Below are 18,695 nucleotides of genomic sequence, written 5' to 3' on the forward strand. Positions count from 1 at the left end.
CCTTCATTTTTTTGTGACAAGCTGTAGCATGTTTGGGCAAGTTACTTTCCTCTTGAGCATTTAATTAAAACTGATTTGTAATGCAAACGATTTTTTTCTCATTTTTCATTCAAAATCCTGTCATTGTGCTTCTAAATAAATAAAAGAATGAAGCCTCAAGTTTTCCATATTAAGATTCCTAAGGGAAGTAATTATATGCAGTTACTAAATCTTCTGTTGAGGAGAGCATAGTATATATAACTTTTAACAGTTAACTATATAGAATCTTTTGGGGAACAGTTTATCTTGATTCTCAATTTTAGGAATAAAAGACCTGAAGGAATTAGTAATAAAATATATTTACCCTCAGTATATATGTGATGCCTGTGTCACGCTTGCTCGCTCTCGCTCTCTCACTCTGTGGTACCTCTGCTTATTTAGTGCCATATTAAATAAGAGCCTGGATGAAAAAGTGAGTTCACTTGTACTCCATACAGGTAAAGTGGAGGCAGTGCTGCTTGTTCAGTGAAGCAAGGGTGATGCTTACACTCTTCTTCTCTGAAAGGTGGTTCTTCTACAGTTACACCTAGGTAAATTCAGTTAACTGTAATCCATAGTACAAACTCGTATGTTTTACTTAAGTTTTTGCCCAGGAGTTCATGCATGGATATGTTTCTGTTTCTATGTGATCTTAGAGAAATGAGTGTCACTTTAGGTTTCAATCTGGTTTGGTAGTCAGCTAAATTTTATACTGATATATCTACCTCTATTAAAATTTGCAGTTTCATTCTATTTATTTTGACAAGATAACAGTGCTGTGGCATTATTGACTAGATTGTTTGAGACAACTGCCAGTTAAAAATAAATAAATAAAATAACCACACCCACAAACTCTAAAAGTTTTCTTTCTGTACTCATTTATATCTACTAGGGAGGAAAATGTTTTAGAAGCCCCATAATAGATCTTGCAACTTTGAGGGGATCCATTTTTAAGCTCATTGGAGCATAAGCTTGCTAATCACCTGTGGGGAAAACCTCCCATGTACAGCATCATATATTTGATGGCAAAATTATGCCCATGATTTGTTCAAGCATAAGTGTTGTTTGACTTGTTCTCACTAATTACTTGAGAACTATCAAAGGAAGTTTTTCCTTTGTCCTAGGAACTGCAGGAAGAAAAAACATGAGGTATGTGGTTTAATTAACAGGTCACAGCCATAATTTTATTAAGTCACCCACCTGAGAATAAGCTGCAACAACTTGGCCCTTGTAGATGATCTTTTTCTTTGTACCACACCACCTGTTTGAGTGCTGCTCCCAATGTTATTGTTAGAACCCCAACATTCTCCTTTTATATAATGATTAGCACTAAGGTGGCTAGGAAGGATTGCCTCTTTGCCATTTCTAATGTTTGGAATATTGTAAGCATCGGGAGATAGAGATTGTACCATTCTGTGCCAAGAAGAAGAGTTAATGCCTAAATCTGGAGTCTCAACCCCCTTTAAAGCTACCAACCAACCTGGATTTTCCAGGACACTTCCAAGTTTTGGGACTGGATTCCAATGACTCTTTAATAGAACTTTCCTGAAACAGACATTTGAAAAATTGGCCCCAAGTGACTATGAGGTAGCCTTCTGATCATAGGTCCTGGATGAACCCCTGAAACTGCCTTCCACACTTGTGTTTGAGGTGCTGCTAGTCATCTGTGGAGTATCTGGGGCTTTGCACCCTGAAAGTTGTTTTGTTTAAATATCATTCTACATTGTTTATACATGTCTTCTCCCAATGCATTTCCAGTTCTACTTTATTAGTGAACTGGAACCCCTATTGAACAAACTATGTGCACTGGGCACCTGTCAGATTGCAAGAAACTTTACTATCAAACTTGCATTTTGGCTCCCTGAGTGGATTGGGGGGAGGGGACAGGGAAGGGGAACCACCAGCCCAGGCCAATCTGGCATTAAAGAAAGAGTTTCTTCCCAGTCCTCTTCAAGTCTGAAGGGGAAGATCTTTTCTCAACACAGAATTACACCACTGCCTTCCTCTAGGTTTAAATACCTTCCTCTTGGATGCAGAGGAAGCAATATAGTTAAGTGGCATTTTTCTGTCCCATCAGCTAGATCTGAATTTCTCTTAGGCCCTCTTCTCCTCAAGCACCACGAGTGGGTAATCCTTAAAAGGCCCAAAGGTTTAGTTTCTCCTGCTGACCTAGCCAAAACCTCCCACCTTTGAAGCTGGATAAAGAGGAATGCCTGCATTTCATTTGCTACTGCTGTATTAGGGCTAATACCTTTAACTAGATGCTGACTAGTTTAGCACATAGTAAGCAATGCAAAAATTGTAGCAGCACAGACATTGAGTATTATGGGCACTAAATTCTCGGTTTTTTGGGGGTTTTTTAATGAAAAGGTAATTCACTCTGTTTTGAGGGTAGACAGTTATACTTATCATAGCAACCGCACACTGATGACAAGTTTGGGCTTGTCTGGGTGACATGTTTCCCAAGCCCTCGGACCATTGTTTTCAACTTTCTTTTCCACAACAGAAAATACAGCAGAGTTACTTGGCTAAATGTTTTTTTGCCTGGTACAGAGTAAGTTAGCAAGTATTTTTATTTGCTTTATAACATTACCACCAAGTTGTTATAACCTGCTATTGTTGCTTCAATTCTGTTTGACAAAGAACATCTCTTGAAGGCATTTGTTTTGCTATTTCTTTACATTGTAGAGCTTTGTTTTTCATTGCTTTTAAATCTTGTATGGGGGCGAGGGGAGCGGCAGATAAAGGTTTGTTTGAAATTATGCTGACAGGGGAATACAGTTTGGAAATAATATGTGTGCTTTTGACTGTTGTGGTACTGTCTGATTATATGGTCCAGCTCTAATTCTATTATTCAGACTTAAAACCCATGGGAGGAAGGTTGTGAGGTGGGGGTTAAATACTGTGATATTATCAACATTTTTGATCATCTTTGCTTACATGTCATGTTCTGATATTCAGTGGCATGAGCATGTCTCTGTAAGTAGTGTTAAATTAGATCATGTTTCATTACATCTCCAGTACTCCATTTTTATTTAAAATAGTTGCTTTAATTAACTGCATGAGTTTAAACAACAGTCAGTGAACAAAGAGAAATTTTTAATCTAAACATTACAGTGACACTGTTATATACAGTTTCTTCCCCCCTCCCCACTTGGTTATATTCCATTTTCGAATGGCTCTTGGCTAACATGTCCTTTAACTTTATTTTTGGTATTATGCAGAAGCTTTATGCTTTCAGCATTTGAAGTATTACTTGTTAGCAATATTTCTTACATTATGGGGATTTTTTTTCCCTTACTCATTTCTTAATTTAGAATTATTAGCTTTTAAAAATTCTAACTTAATAAAAACAGAACTAATTCAGTAATTTCCTGCCCACATCTATATTAAATGAGAATGTATTGAAATAAGCTTTGAAAAAAAGGTATTTTTCCCTTGCAAGTTCTTTTATCCATAGAAAATAAAGCATATAATAAGTCAGACCACTCTTTTGAGGTTTAGTATGGTTGAAGTTCTCTTCAAGATACCAAATAGTCTGTTTACCAATATTTATTTTGTGAATATGTAAAGTTAATTGTAAATATTTCTATGCATGATGTAATTAGATTTCAGTAAGATATTTCCAGAACAAGGTTGTTTTGTATTCTAGACACAGAATAGTTGTCAGTATACAAACAGAGTACTTAAGGAACCTTTCAATCAAACACCTCACTATTTCCAGGAGATTGAGAGATATTAGGGTATAGCCGAACTAAAACCTTTTCATCCATTTTAAATGTATATTCTTCTTCTTTTATATTATTCACTTGCTACATATAAAAGTTTGTTTCAAGTAGTGTTGCAGGATTACTCCAGAGTCTTGAAATTTCATTCTGTAAATGACCATCATGGAGCTAGCTCTCGCTGCTTACAGAAGTCAGCCTCCATGGTAGTTCCACCAGCACAAGGGGAGGAGGCTTGGGACAGTATCACAACCTACAAAGGCTTATTGAAGACATAAGGATTCCAATAAGGGAAGTCTGTTAGATGTGCATATCAGGCCAAATTGGAAGCCTGGGAGGTTACCTTGAAAGACCTGAACTCTAAAAAAAATTGATGCATTTGTATGATGTATTCTGTCAAGTATAGAAGAAGATAGAAAATATTGATCTTTTAGTGGTGTCTTATGAAATCTAGAGATCACCACAAATTAATACATATTTTAAGAAATCCCCAGGTTTAATTAATGTATCTGCAGCTGAAATAGATGGACAATTCAAGTCATTACCCTGGGAAAAAAAACAAGTAGTAATTCAACATCAATTGCCTGGTATGGCTACCAACTTGAAAGGGGAAAAGAAAATGTAAAACCTGGATGTTTTTCATTAGCATGATAGAAATCAAAACTGATAGTATTATATTGAGTTCCCCAAGTTAAAAAGTCAATGTAGCAAACAAAACTAGTTAAAAGAATATTGTAATAAGATGAACGAAGTGGATAAATTGCTGATTTATTCTTTTGGAATGAAAAATAAAAAAATTAGCAAACCAAAAAAAGTTTAACAAACCAAAGGTGAAGGGGTAAATAAAGAAGTACTAACTTTTAATATTACTACGCTTGCTCTTTAATTGGACATAGTGGCTGTTTGCAGACGTTTTAAAAAAAAGCAAAAAAGCAGCACTTTAAACTTGCCGTGCTCCCACACTGAGCCCAGCACAAGCCCAGAAGAGGCATTTTGTTAGTTGGACCTGGCTCGCCCACTGTCTGTATAGATCGGGTACTTTAGTGGGGTTTTTTGGAGCTTTTATCTGATAGATGATTGAATTAGCTTTCAATGAAAGCGCCAAAAAGCCCAGCTAAAGCATCCAATCTATACAGATGCTGTGGAGCCACATCCAAGTACTGCACTGCTACTTCCAGTAAAGTGTGTTTTTCTTGTTTTGGGTTTGTTTTTGTTTTTTAATGTCTGCAAGCAGCCAGTGAGACAAGTGTAGAAACTCTAAAAGAATAAATCGTAGCCAAAAATAACAAGTACCTTGAGAACAGATTAAAAGAGCTTTTTAATAGACAGCTAAAATGTTCTAACTTTTGAAAGTTGATAAAAACTTATTCAATTAAAGAGCTCCATAATTTTCAGCCAGCTCCTATTTTAATAGTTTGAATCTTGGGGAAAGTCCAGACTTGAATTAATATACAGCCGAATTATTTAAATCTTTTAAAATTAAGATGACCCTGGTTATGCAAGATCTTTGCTGAAATTTTAGTTAAGGGTAATTTAAAAAATAGAGGGCAAGCTAATTTTATAAGCAGGGATCCTGGTTTTCTCTGATCTAAAAAAAGTCTTCAATTTTCAGATGATAAAAAGTAACCCCAAATCCACATTTTTCTGTGATTAAAATGAAACAGTACTAATATCTATCTATCTATCTATCTATTATCTATCTATATGTATATCTAATATAGTGGTGTTTCATTTTAATCACGGAAAAATGTGGGTTTGGGGTTACTTTTTTAATTCGAAAATTGGGGATTTTTTTTTTTTAACAGAGAAAACCAGGATTCCTGTTTATAAGTATCCCTTCATCTTTTCAGTGTATCAGAAATGTACACATTTAATAATTATGCCCAGAGTTAGCAATCTAAGTGGAAACTGTGATTAAATAACTGACTTATAAAGGTCATCCAAACATTATCTTAAGTGTATCTTTTGGTAATAACCTGACATGCACTGGAATATGTACATCAACCTGGACAGATGGAAGAATATTGCCTTATCACTTAATACAGATCAGTCCTTCAGTTTGAGTAACTGTCTGTTTTTAATGGGCTGCCTCAAACAATTTGGATATGCCTCCCAATTCAAAAAAGATGTCAGTGCTCAGAATTAACATGTATAAACCATAGATGATCCATCCTCATGTTGGTCCCCATGCCCAACCGGTCTTCCTCCAAATTCTAGTTTCCCTCCCTCGCTCACCTGCCACACGTTGATGTTCTGTCATTGGGCAAATCCCTGGGCAGAGTGGCCCCTTTTCACTGGGAGCTACCCCCCTCACAACTAAGATATACTTCAACTCCCCCCCAAGGTTCTTCTGATGCAAGTTTCCTTATAGCTAGCTGGTCCTCCTTCCTGTAATCCTTTAGCATATGTTACCCAATCTGATCATTTTCCTGTGTTAGTTTCTCTAGCCTTCTCTGCCAAGAACTGTGTCCTCTTTTATTGCCAAGGCACTTCCCTTATATCCTTCTAAGGGGCAGGCTTCAGGCCTGATTCTTAAAGGGCCCTTTCCTTTAGTCCTCATGATAAGAACTAGGGCTGTGCAAAGCTTCAGTCGCTGATTTGATTTGGCAGAGATTGAGCCTGATTCAGCAGCCAAATTTCTGAATCTGAATTGAATTAGGAGACCCTTTAATCTCTCCAAATCAAATTGGAACCCTCCCAATTGATTTGGAGCGATTCGGAAAGATTTGATGATTCAGACATAGACACAACTTTAAATGTTTTTCTACATACCTCAAGGTACCAAGCGCTTATGAATGCTGAGACACTGGGGCAGATGGAGTGTCCCATGGGAGTGCGGGGAAGTCCCCCAGTGTGCCCGGCAGACCTGGAAGATAGACCAGAAGCACTTCCAGTCCACTTCTGGGTCCACCGGGGGGCATGCAGGGGACCCCACCCCCCGGCTGGGTGACTGGTGCTTCCTGGGTCTGGGGGGGTACATGGGGGCCCCCTGTGGCCGATCACTGGAGGGGGTCCCCCCGCACACTTGGCGGCGAACCAAGAAGTGAACCAGAAGCACTTCCAGTCCACTTCTGGGTTTGCTGCCGAGCGCACAGGCCCTCATCTTCCACTCCCCCTCCCCCCCCCACCCCCCCAACACTCCATGTGGGACACTCCATCCACCCCACCTTCGCAACATTCACGAGCTGCACCTGGTGCCTTGAGATATGTAGAAAAAACATTTAAAGCTGTGTTTATGGCCAAATAACTGATTCTCCGAAGCAGCATCGAATCTTCATTGGATTCAGCCGAATCAAATCAGGACAGTGATCCAAATCAACTAATCGAATCGCTGTCCCTGATTCAGATTTGGATTCGTCCCGAATTGAATACAGCCCATTTCGCGTACCCCTAATAAGAACCAAAGGGGGTTTTGTTGCAGTGTCCATAATCTAATTCTTATCAAGCACTTCTGTGCTTTATTTGCTCTATTTCTGTCAGATATTAATGAGTTTAGTTGCCAGAATTATATAGGTTTAATGTATCAGTCTGTACTATGATTCTAGAATAAATTCAGGCTTGATGTTTTTTTCAGAATTCTGAAACTAACCTATTATTGTAAACTAACCCCTATTTTTCTAATAACAGGTAATTTTCCAATGATCAGTGATGATTTAGTCAATTCCTACCATCTCTTGCTATGTGCTTTGGATCTAGTGTATGGAAATGCTGTCCAGTGTCCAAACCGCAGAGAACTTCTGAATCCTAATTTCAAAGGTAGGTTGAGAAAAATAGCTTTTCATGATCCAAGACAATGAAAACCGTTAATTGCTTGTGTATGATTATGGAGATTAAATCCTGCATCTTATCTTGAAATCTTATCTTGTTGGGTACTGTTTAATGTTTTCCTGCAGTAGTTTAGCTTAATATTTGTGATTAGCGTGAACTCCTGATGTGTAGATGTGTACCATTTTTTTCAGCATTATTTCACTAATTTTTAGAGCTTGGAATTGTTTGGTCAGTTTTCCATTATAAACAATTTTGGTTTCTGTATATGTAATTATATAGTAAAGCATTTTTAATCTGTGAGACTGAGGAAAAATAGTTTTTGATAAAGTTATCATATTAAGCTGACATGCTAAGATTTAGTGATTCTTTTCAAGGTATACAATTAGTTTAAAATATCCTGTTAGTATCATGGTGTGTTTAATCTTTTTATGTGTATATTTAGGAGGGATTTATAGAACCAAATATCACATACTTTTTTTTTTTACTACAGGCCTGCCTGAAGACTTTCATAGTAAGGATTATAAACAGTCTTCGGATCCTCCTTGCATCATTGAAAAACTCTGCTCTGTACATGATGGCTTAGTTTTGGAAGCCAAAGGCATAAAGGAACATTTTTGGAAGCCATATATTAGGAAACTTTTTGACAAAAAGGTTTGTCTTAAAAAAATTTTTGTAAGGGGAAATCTGCCAGATTTCCTGGTTTGGAAAGCACTGGGGAAGTCAGGTTTTTGGGTGCCCTTCTTCAGGTCAGTTTGTGCATGAAAGCTTGTCTAATATCTCTCTCAACCATATACTTAGTCCAGTAAAAGTTATCTCCCCAAAACTTGGCTTCCTGCATATTTCCAGAATGGTCATGGCTACAGCAACACTGCTGTACTAGAGTACTAGAACACTCATCAGCTGTTTGAAATTTTCTTGCAGCTTCTAAAGGGAAAAGAGGAAAATCTGACTGGATTTCTGGATCCTGGGAACTTTGGAGACAGCTTGTGAGTTTGTTCTTCATAAAAATGTCTTCCAAATTTTAAAAGAATTGGATTAGCCTTGTTTTTTTGGCTTTTGTGCACCACTGAGCAGTCAGATCAGTTTAAGTACCTGCTTTGGAATCCTGAATTTATGGGGTTTTTTTAGTTTTACGAACCAATTGGAAAGGTTTCTTTAACTCTTAAAGGAGTGTATTTGGTACCTGTGGAGAGTATACCCATACCCTTTAGTGGACCACTCAACAAAAGATGAAGCTTTATGGCCATATGTTTGTGTGAGTTAATGTCCTAGCATTCTTTAATTTTTTTTAGAAGTGACTCATTAAGCATTCTGAAGATGAACACACAGATTCTGAGCTGTTCTACTCTGTTCATCTGTTTTTGTTGCCTTTTGTGTCATTGAAACAATTTGGAGTCGTTGATGTAAAGCAGAGCTTGAACTATCAGAGGTTCACAGTGAGATGATGACACATGGCTCCCAAGTCATTGGTACCCAGAGATTTCCCTTACAAAGAGAGATCCTCGGGTAGCCTAATGTGCCCAGTTTGTGAGTAGACCAGACATTATATTTTGCCTTTCCAACCACTCCATATAAAAGCAGTGACAAGTTCTGCTCATTTTGTTTCTCAAGCAACAAAAAGATACTGTTTTATGACTCTGACCTTGTTACTATAGACTTCTGTCATTCCACATTAAAATTTAATAAATTCTTACTCACTTTAGCATAGGTACCTAATGTTTTAGTGAACAGCTGTTGGGGGGGGGGGGTGTTCTTCTAATTGGGGAACAATGTGCTTAAACATACTGATGGGTTTTGATAGCTTAGTGGTGGCACGTGTGCCCAGAAGCAAAAATCACTTCTTGGTTTAGTATTAGAGGGATCCTATTTTTAGGGGCTGGAGAATTTCTCACTAATGTGAAAAATGGGTGGAGATAAGGCAAATCTTTTAATCTAATATGGTCTCAGTTGACTTTCTGGCTTTTGCCAACTGGCATAATCACCAGTCATATTAAAAGGAAAATAACATTATCTCACTTTGCTATGATTGTATTTAGGATATTATAAATCTAGAAATTACATGAGATATTTAAATGGGATTTTAACATTTCTTTACAGTACAGTAAGAGAATAAAACAGCAAAGCTGTCTTTTGTTGCAGAGCTTTATAAAGCTTTTAGTTTTAGTATCTGATCCTTTCGTTCTCTTTTTTCATAGCAAAGCCATCAATAAGGCCTATGAGGAGTATGTTTTGTCAGTAGGAAATTTGGACGAACGAATATTTCTTGGAGAAGATGCAGATGAGGAAATTGGAACCCTCAGGAGGTGCCTAAACACACCTTCAGGAGTGGAAACCGCAGAGAGAGTACAAATGAAGTATAATCTGCAGGAGCATTTTGACAGAGTGAGTGAGGAATTGTCTATGTGTCATGTTTCTTTTTATCCTTGTTTTTTAAACTGGATTTGATAAGCCCCTGTCTAAAAACAGCTGAGTCTGACTGCTCTTTGCTTTGGTAGTGAGCTCTTGGAGGGGGGGCTTTACAGTCTCAGTGTGATCCTCAGTGTCGTCTCTGTTTTCTTCCTGCATATGTTTTCTTATTTTGGTAACTGACCAGCCAGCCTAACCTAAAATGTAGTGGGAAGAATGGAGTATAAGCAAATATATATATTTTAGATTTATTAAATACGGATCATGTTGAAAGCAAGAGCTAATAAAGGGAAAAAATCTCACCCATGTTGAATTCTGAAACGGTTCAGTTGGGGAGTAGAGGTACTTTAGGGTCTCTGCCCTTTGACATTAGCCCTCCGCAGCAGGACATCATGCTACGCTCAAAAAATAGATTTTATGGCTGAGATCTAGTTGGATTCCTGCTTCATGAGGGTCAGCAGTAGAATCTGTTTCACATTCACTTCAGATACTTTAGAAAACAAAGTGTTGATCTTTATTTCCATAGCTGTAAGACATTCTCTCTAGAGTTATTTTCTTGGAGGTTACTAGTGAATGATGAAGCACTGGATAAGAAACGAACTATGGTTTCATGATTCTTTAGTTAAACTGAATTTTTCAACTTGCGTGATATGTAATTTTGAATTACTTTTTGTTTCTAGTCTAAATCACTTAGAATTACAACCCCACTAACTGGGCGCAGATATATTAGAGAGAGCAACCCCTATGTGACCCCTGTTTCCATAGCAACATATAGTTTGAGCCGTCTTCATACAATGCTGACAGGACTGAAAAATGCCCCAAGTGAGAACCTGGAACAAATTCTCAGGTAAGTATGATCATTTCCTTAATGACCAAATAATATGTATTTTTTTTAAATAGAGAAATATGTTTTATTCCCACTACATGGGTAAAACCTATTAAGTTGTTAAAAGTGCCTGACAGGTAGCTGTAGGGTGGATTAAAAATCCTATTTAAAGATTTAAAATTGTAGAGATCCAGTCCTGTAAGTTTATCCACATTTGTCCTGGAGGACTCAGTAGGCATACATGAGAAGGTATTATTCATATAATTAAACATTTCGAGGTTCAGGACCACTAAAACAGTAAAATAGTAAGAAACATGCATTTAAGCCCCCCCCCCCCCCCCCCACCTCTTAATTTTAAAAAAACAATACTTTAAATTTAAAAAAGTTAAAGTCAATGCACACATCAGAAGGTTATTTGATATGATGTGCCATTTGCATTTCTGTTTTTATAACCTGTTAGCCAGTCATACTGTTGCACCAATATAATACATTTCTTAAGCCTTTTAAAATAAAGTTTGAAAAAATGTTAAGTTGTGGGTCTGCCAAGTGTGCATATACTGCACACAAGGCCAGGAGTCCTGTTGCAGCTAATTATAGTGCATCAAGTTAGTTACTTACATGTGTTAGTATTTTATAGGATTGAAGTCCTGAAGCATCATGGGGGGGTTGTTTGTTTTTTTATTATTGCACTAAACTGTGGATTTATAAAGAGACTTATGAAGCTGTATCTTCTCCATCTGTCTTAGCTGCTTTGGAAAGCATTTTGAAAACATTTATTTTATTTTATTTTGCTAGGGCGTGTTCCAGGGATCCTACTCAATCTATTGCAGACAGAGTGAAAGAAATGTATGACATATATTGTCAGTGCATACAGTCTGAGGGAGAATTTAGTAACTTTTCCAAAGGTGAGATGTCATTTAAGAAGGTCACTTTGTTGTCTTGAATGTCATTTATAACATTTCAAAAACAAATTTTCATTTTTGGTTAAAAAAAATTAAGATTTCTGGCTATGCTGTGCACAAGATATCCTTTCTGTGACTTCTCTCCCTTTTGATGTCTTCTCCATTGGCTCATGACGTTCCTCAGAAGCTTGAAACTTTTACCTCCTTTTAGGACTTCATTAACGAAGCAGTGTCAGGTCATTAGTACTCTGCAGGGAGACCAGTACCATGGCGGGGGAAAGAAAAGGTGCTGCAGAAAAATGATGTAGGTGATTCCACACTCCTACCAGATGGAATACCTGACCTATCTTCCCAGTACACTGTGGTTCTGGAGGAGGGAGCACTCTTTAATACGCTTTAATGAAATCAATCATCTGACTGTTTTCTTAAATATTCTCATTCTGCAGTGTTATAACATGTATGACAACTATCAGTAAAAAGGGAAATATTATCATATTTACCTAAACCTAAGATAAACCATGTTGATTGTGGGGGAGACCTAGTCTTAGTAAATCCAGTGTACAGAGTAAATACAGTGCTGTTGGAAATATTATTTGAAGCTTGCAAGCACTTTGGCACATAGGTGGTTATTAGCAAAACTGTAAATTGGATCCCCTTGAGAAATTTTCACATAGGAAAGACAGAGAACCATGTGGAAAGGGAAGCTAGGAGCTCCCCCTCCTTTTGTGGGACATTATGGCTGCAAACAGATGTTGACTTTGTACCACGATAAAAATTGTTATGGTGGCACAAAAGCCGAGTGAATAGACTTCATAACCCTTTGTTGAAATACAGGTGCGTAAATTTTGTAGCACCAATGAAGGTAGTAACAATCTGTGCTGCCTTTTTGCAGATGATGTCTGTTCACTTATGGTGGGAGACTACGGGCTGGGGGACGGACATATATGGGACATCTGTTAGACATCCATGTAGCAAATATATCCTGGCACACTAAAACAGAGACGGGCCAAATACGGCCTGCCACGCCATTTTATCCAGCTCTCTCAGTATCAGGCTGGGCTGGGTTGGCTCTGTGCCAGTACTTGGGGCTCAAGGCACTATAGATGGGAGCCGCGCACCACCAGACCGGGGGCCACGTGCCATTGGGCCAGGCTGACTCTGTACCTCCTTGTGTGGCTCCCCACTGGAGTGTTGCAAGCCTCACGTGGGGGCATGGAGCCAGCCCAGCCAATGGTGCATGATTCCCCATGGCTCCTGGCACTGCAGCAGGGAACCATGGGCCATTGGGTCAGGCCGGTTCTGTGCTGCCACATGCAGCTCTCAGGACTCAGCCAGAGCTGCACACTGCTGAGGAGCTCTGCCTCCTGCGTGCCATGAGCATGCCAAGGGCCTGCTGCTTTTGCCACTGGCAGCAGGTGCTATGTGCTGTGGAGGTGGGGCGGTGTGACGGAGGTGCACACACACTCCACCATACCCTCCCTCCCTCACAAACGCCACACCAACCCACACATGCACCCCGACACACACATCCACCCCTCCATCACACCCCACACACTCCCCCACACACTATGTACAAGAGTAAGACTTTATTTTCAGCTGTTATGCAATCACCTTTATATACACTATGCAAACAAAACATAAATCAGGACATAAATTTTTTTAAATATTAGGGGTGCACTGATTAGAGATTTTTGGGGTTGATACCGCTAGCTGATATTTAAGGAGGCGTATCGGCTGATATGATCAGATTTCTGATACAGCTGCTTCCAGCTGGTAAGCCTGGTGTAGTGGAAGGGGAACGGGGAGGGAAGGGTGTGCGGGTGGGGGGCAGATCAGTGCCCCCTGCAGTGAGGGAGGGGGCAGGTACAGGTGCTGCCCAGGCAGGGGGTGGGGGGTGGAGCTCCTGTCGCTTTTTGCATCCTGGGAGGGCACAGGGGGGCATGTGCCCCCCTGGATCAGGGTGTGCTGCACAGGGCTCTTCTTGGGGGGGGCTGGGCTCGGAGCAGGCACCAACCGTGCTAGGAGGATACTGCATCCACCCCAAATTTCGCCACCACTCCACTCCCAGCGCAGCTACTACCAGCTGCTTGGCACAGCCCCAGCTCAACACCCTGCCTCCACCCATGCACCAGGTGACTGGTGGTGGTGGCATCAAAATGTGGGGTAGATGCAGCATCCTCCCAGCACTGCCAGCGCCTGCTCTGAGCCCAGCTCCTGCCAAGAAGAGCTCTTGCCCCATACAGATCAGGGGGGCACACGCCCCCCCTGTGCCCTCCTGGGGAGCAAGCAGTGGCAGGAGCTGCTTCCCCCACCACGATCTGTGGCTCTGCCTCCCTTCCCCCCCACACCTGAGCAACACCTGCCCCCTCCCTCACCACGCAGGGCACTGATTTGCCCTCCCACGCTCCTTCCCTCACTCCTCCCCTTCTACCACACTGGACTTACCAGCTGCTGGCTGTGCTCCTCACTGCCTGAGTGATGTGTTGTGGCTGTGCGCAGCACAGGCATTTATTGGCCAAATTATCGGCCCCATCAGGCATACAGCCTGTTTTCTTTATATCGGTACCGATCTGATACTGGATCGATGTATCGGTGCACCTCTACAAAATACGTTATAATAGATGTTTGTTTTTTTAATATATGGTTTGTTTTTTTAATCTGGTTCCCAGATGGCAAAAGGAGTACTTCCAGGGATAAGGGGAGGGGACATCTGGTGGCAAAGGTCAGGGGTTAGAGATGGGAATTCCGGTCCCAAGATGGCAACCAGGGGGTGGGGCACCTGTCAAAGGGCTGGGCTACCTTATGGCCCTCAACAGCTCACCAAAAGTAGTTAAGCAACCCTCCAGCCTAAATAACTGCCCACCCCTGCTGTAAAAGGATTTCTGCTTCCAACCTGTCTCAAATCTTATGCATCTCAGTAGAGTTGCTGTTTCTGTTTTATCTGCTGTACCCAGTAGAAATGCGGAAGTCATTATAACGTAGACTTATCTTATCTTCTGGTAGTAAAATTCACCTGAAGGTGTCTGTTCTATCAGTTCTTGCAATATTAAGAGTAATTGTCAGCACTGGTGTCTTGTCTCTAATCCAGTTCCAGTGGTGTAGTCCATTTTTGTGCCCCTCTTGCTTCAGTAGGAAAATTCGTCCAGGAGTTCCTGATTCCTTGTTAAAGATATAACTAGACAAAAGTCAGAAGTGATTGTAGTGTTGAGATACCCAGGCTGGCTTCACACTATAACTTAGGGACTCAGGGCAGTTTGGCCACAGCAGCACTGAGTTCAGCTCAGGATAACTGATCTTGCATTAGTTAGAATGTCAGTACAAGGACAACAGCAGATCGAAACTGTAAAACAGATTTAAAAAAAAGTACAATTCGTTTTTTTAAACCTTTTTTATTATGCCTTTCTCTTTAAAATTTCCACAGATGTTGCTAACAAGTACTTCCGTCTTGCTGAGGTTCTTTACTACAAGGTATTGGAATCTGTTTTAGAGCAAGAGAGGAGAAGATTAGGAGACACCGACTTATCTGTAAGGAAAACTGATTATTGGTCCAACCGTTTACTTTTAAACTTCCTTTCAAAAAGCATCAATGAGTTGCACTATAGGTACTGATAGAAGTGACAATTTTTGTCTGCTCTGGCCATAAGAAGCAGTTTATAGTTGTGACCAAAAACAAGTACATGGCTTCAGAAATGGCTGATTGGGTGAAAATCAGATCCTTGGGATCAGATAAAGATGTTACAAAATGTAGAGTCTTTTGTCACTTGTGTCTGCAGAGCTCCCAGCCTGTCACTGTTTTTAGAATAGGAGGTGGGGAAAGGGAGCAGAGGGAGTTGAGTCCGGGAGTTTTTCAGCCCCACCCTGAGAGTGGGGTGGGGGTATTGGAGCCCCGCTGAGGTGGAGGCGCTCCAATTCACCCACCCCGCTCTTCAGCACCAGCCAAGGAGCCACAAGACCGAGATCCCTCCACTGCCTTTCCCCACTCCCATTCTGAAAACAGCAGGCACTGGCAGAGGCAAGGCTGTTGCTATGGGATCCTGGCTACAGGCTCCCAGCCTGCACCTAGACTCCCCACCCCCCTGGAACCAACAGTGAACTTCTGTTTGGTCTGGGGTAACGCTGTAACTCAGAATGCTTTGCAGAAATGTTTCTGAGTTACAGCAGGGAGCTGCACTTCTGTCGACACCCTAGGTAACAAATGCTACTGAACCACTGAAAATGAGGGCAGGACTCTGTCACAGTGTGAAAACTGACTCCATAAAAATGACAACTTTGGAGGATAATTCCACAATGAAATCTGTTGTGTGTGGCTCTAATATTTCTAACTGGCATTACATACATGGTTGTCCTGGAATCTGAAAATCAATCTGGATTCGGTTTTGCCTCATTACTTCTAGGAAAAGTTCCTTAAGCAGAATGGGAATGATGATTTTGTTAATGATACAAACGCAGAATATAACGTATTTTGTAGCTCAATGATTCTCAACCAGAATGTCACATCACTCTGGGGTGTCTAAAAATACTTTCAAAGGTGCCCTGAGATGCCATGCACTGTTAGGTGTGTAAATATGATTCACAAGATACATGCAGAGATTTGATCTTCAAATAAGAATCTGTGGTGTTAGTAATATTCTGCCCTGTTGTGGTCTTTTTGCATTCTTTGAAACAGAAAAACTGCTCTATTTTTCCGTAGTTGAAAAGCAAATGAAAACTTAATGGCTAGTATTTTCTGTGCAGTGTCTGGAGTCTAAATAGTTGAGATCTACTGTACCTAAAGCTTGTAAATCCATGTGAGAATAGGTAGTCAGACACTTGTTGTTGATTTAGGGTTTTTTAAAAAGTGTGATGCATGAAATGTTTCAGATTTAAAGAAAGGCTGATATATGTACATTTTCTAAACTATTCTAAAAGGTTTTTTTAAATATTTGTATTGTAGGCAATACTGGAGCAGGATGTATTTCACAGATCTCTCTTAGCATGTTGCCTTGAGATAATAACTTTTTCATACAAGCCACCTGGAAATTTCCCATTCATCACTGAAATGTTTGATGTGCCTGTTTATCACTTTTATAAGGTAAATGTGAAATTGCTAAAAATGATCGTGCAAAATCTACTTTCACTAGATAAATTGTCTTTTTTCTATATGCAACATGACTTTTTTCTCAGTTGAACATTTGATGATTTATAAATTTTAGAGTTAAAAAAACTTCTAAGAGATGACTGTTGTTTTCTGAAGTTTAAGCTTGAAAAATCAAATTATTTTGTCTCCTATCCCAAGCAGTTGGGTGTGCAAATGCCAGCATTATTTTCAAATTATGTACTTCTAACAGTATAGTGCATAGCAGTGTCCAAATTACTTAGTTAAGAAATACTGGTAGTAGACTACAGTATCATCGTGGGATAATGATCACTTTCAGCTTCATAGCTTGACCTGCCAACTTTGTCAATAAACACTTAAAGTAAACACGGTCCTCTGACGAAGTTGTAATACACAGTTGATTAACATAGGGTGAAATTTTCTATATAGATATGGGGAATTGCGCCAATGCTTACGTATGTGGTAGCATTGATCTTAAGTCTTTTCTGGTTTAGACTAAGACCGTTTTCTGTCAGGATGAATGTGTGACAGTGAAGTTTATTCAATTATAAATCCAGTTGAAAGGGAAAAAACTAATTGTATGCTCATCTCAATGTGTTGTTCATGCACCTGATAATTTGTTAGCTTCATGTTTATCCATTTCACAGGTAATAGAGGTGTTTATCAGAGCAGAAGATGGTCTTTGCCGAGAGGTGGTAAAACACCTTAATCACATTGAAGAGCAAATCTTGGAAAGCATGGCATGGAAATCTGAATCCCCATTGTGGGACAGAATCCGAGATAACGAAAATAGCGTTCCTACTTGTGAGGAGGTGAGAACTTACTATGCTAAGGTGTTATATGCTTATAGTTATGTAACATTTTTAACTCAGCTGGAGCCTCCTCCAGTTCAGATAGCAATCCAGGAGCACTTTAGGCATTGAGACTTTACCTGTCCAAATTGCCTAAAGTGAAGTTGAGCGATTATTTCCTGAAGTGTTAAAAATAATGGAATTGAGGCTATGTCTTGATTAGAATGGATACCAGAGATACGTATTTTGGAACATTTGATAATACTTCAAATACAGGCATGTCGCATCTTATGCAGGGGTTAGGTTCTGAGGTCAGCGCGTAAGGCGAAAATCACATATAGTCAAATCGCCAGCGATTTGACTAGCGGTGACTGCCTCTGCCTCCAAAACCTCCCGCCGCCACCATGGAGCCGTGCTTGGAGCTGCCCCCTGCCAAACCCTCCGGCCGCTACCGCAAACTCAAGCCCCGCCCCCCCACCCTGCATATAGTTGAATTCGCGCAAGTTAAATGTGCGTATGACGCAACTGTACTGTACAAGGTAATATTCCTACGTTCTGTTCCAAGGATTGTAAGACCTGTTCTCATTGTAAGAGAGGCTATTGTGGAGTGTTATTTTTTTGTGCAGCACCTATTCAGAAGGTACTATCTGTCTCCCAAAATTCTGTGCTGAGATAAAATCCTGGCCTAGTTGACCCTGCTGGGTGTTTTTACCATTTAATTTGATTAAGCTAGTTTTTCTCTCTCCCCCTTGCTTTTCTTGGTTATTTCCCTTCTCCAAAATCTTATTCTTTGGAATTGGAAATAATGATAAATTAGACTCAAGCACCTAATTTCAGGGTGCATGAGCTTCTGAACAGAAATAGAAATGAGAAGGATCATTAGATAAGTAATAAAATGAATTAAAGCATATTTGTTTAATCTATGGTAAGACACATTATAGAACCTACTAATTAAAGTTACCATTTCAGGTAATGCCACCTCAATATTTTGAAAGGTCTAATGGGAACAGTGTGATAGGCTCTCCTTTGACACCAAGAAGGATAAATGAAGTTCGTGCTGAAACTGCAGGACTTGGGAAAGGTGAGATCTTAAACATAAACACGTGTCTGCTGTAAAAATAAAGTTTGCACTGAGTTGCATGCAATTATTAGACAGGCTATTGA

At 39.9% G+C, this 18,695-nt stretch overlaps 1 protein-coding gene across 3 annotated transcripts in view; it reads left to right on the forward strand.

Annotated features, from left to right (window-relative positions):
* Positions 1-18,695, forward strand: part of RBL2 (RB transcriptional corepressor like 2) — a 46,414-nt gene that overhangs the window by 18,280 nt on the left and 9,439 nt on the right. For all 3 annotated transcript variants that reach the window (XM_006026577.3, XM_025207526.1, XM_025207525.1), the window contains exons 4-13: positions 7,371-7,499; positions 8,002-8,162; positions 8,433-8,497; positions 9,707-9,893; positions 10,598-10,764; positions 11,539-11,648; positions 15,067-15,170; positions 16,579-16,716; positions 17,388-17,552; positions 18,501-18,612. In XM_006026577.3, coding sequence (XP_006026639.3) covers positions 7,371-7,499; positions 8,002-8,162; positions 8,433-8,497; positions 9,707-9,893; positions 10,598-10,764; positions 11,539-11,648; positions 15,067-15,170; positions 16,579-16,716; positions 17,388-17,552; positions 18,501-18,612 — 1,338 coding nt within the window. The remainder of the gene's footprint in view (positions 1-7,370; positions 7,500-8,001; positions 8,163-8,432; positions 8,498-9,706; positions 9,894-10,597; positions 10,765-11,538; positions 11,649-15,066; positions 15,171-16,578; positions 16,717-17,387; positions 17,553-18,500; positions 18,613-18,695) is intronic.

Source organism: Alligator sinensis, unplaced genomic scaffold (assembly GCF_000455745.1).
Source record: "Alligator sinensis unplaced genomic scaffold, ASM45574v1 scaffold173_5, whole genome shotgun sequence".
NCBI lineage: Eukaryota > Metazoa > Chordata > Crocodylia > Alligatoridae > Alligator > Alligator sinensis.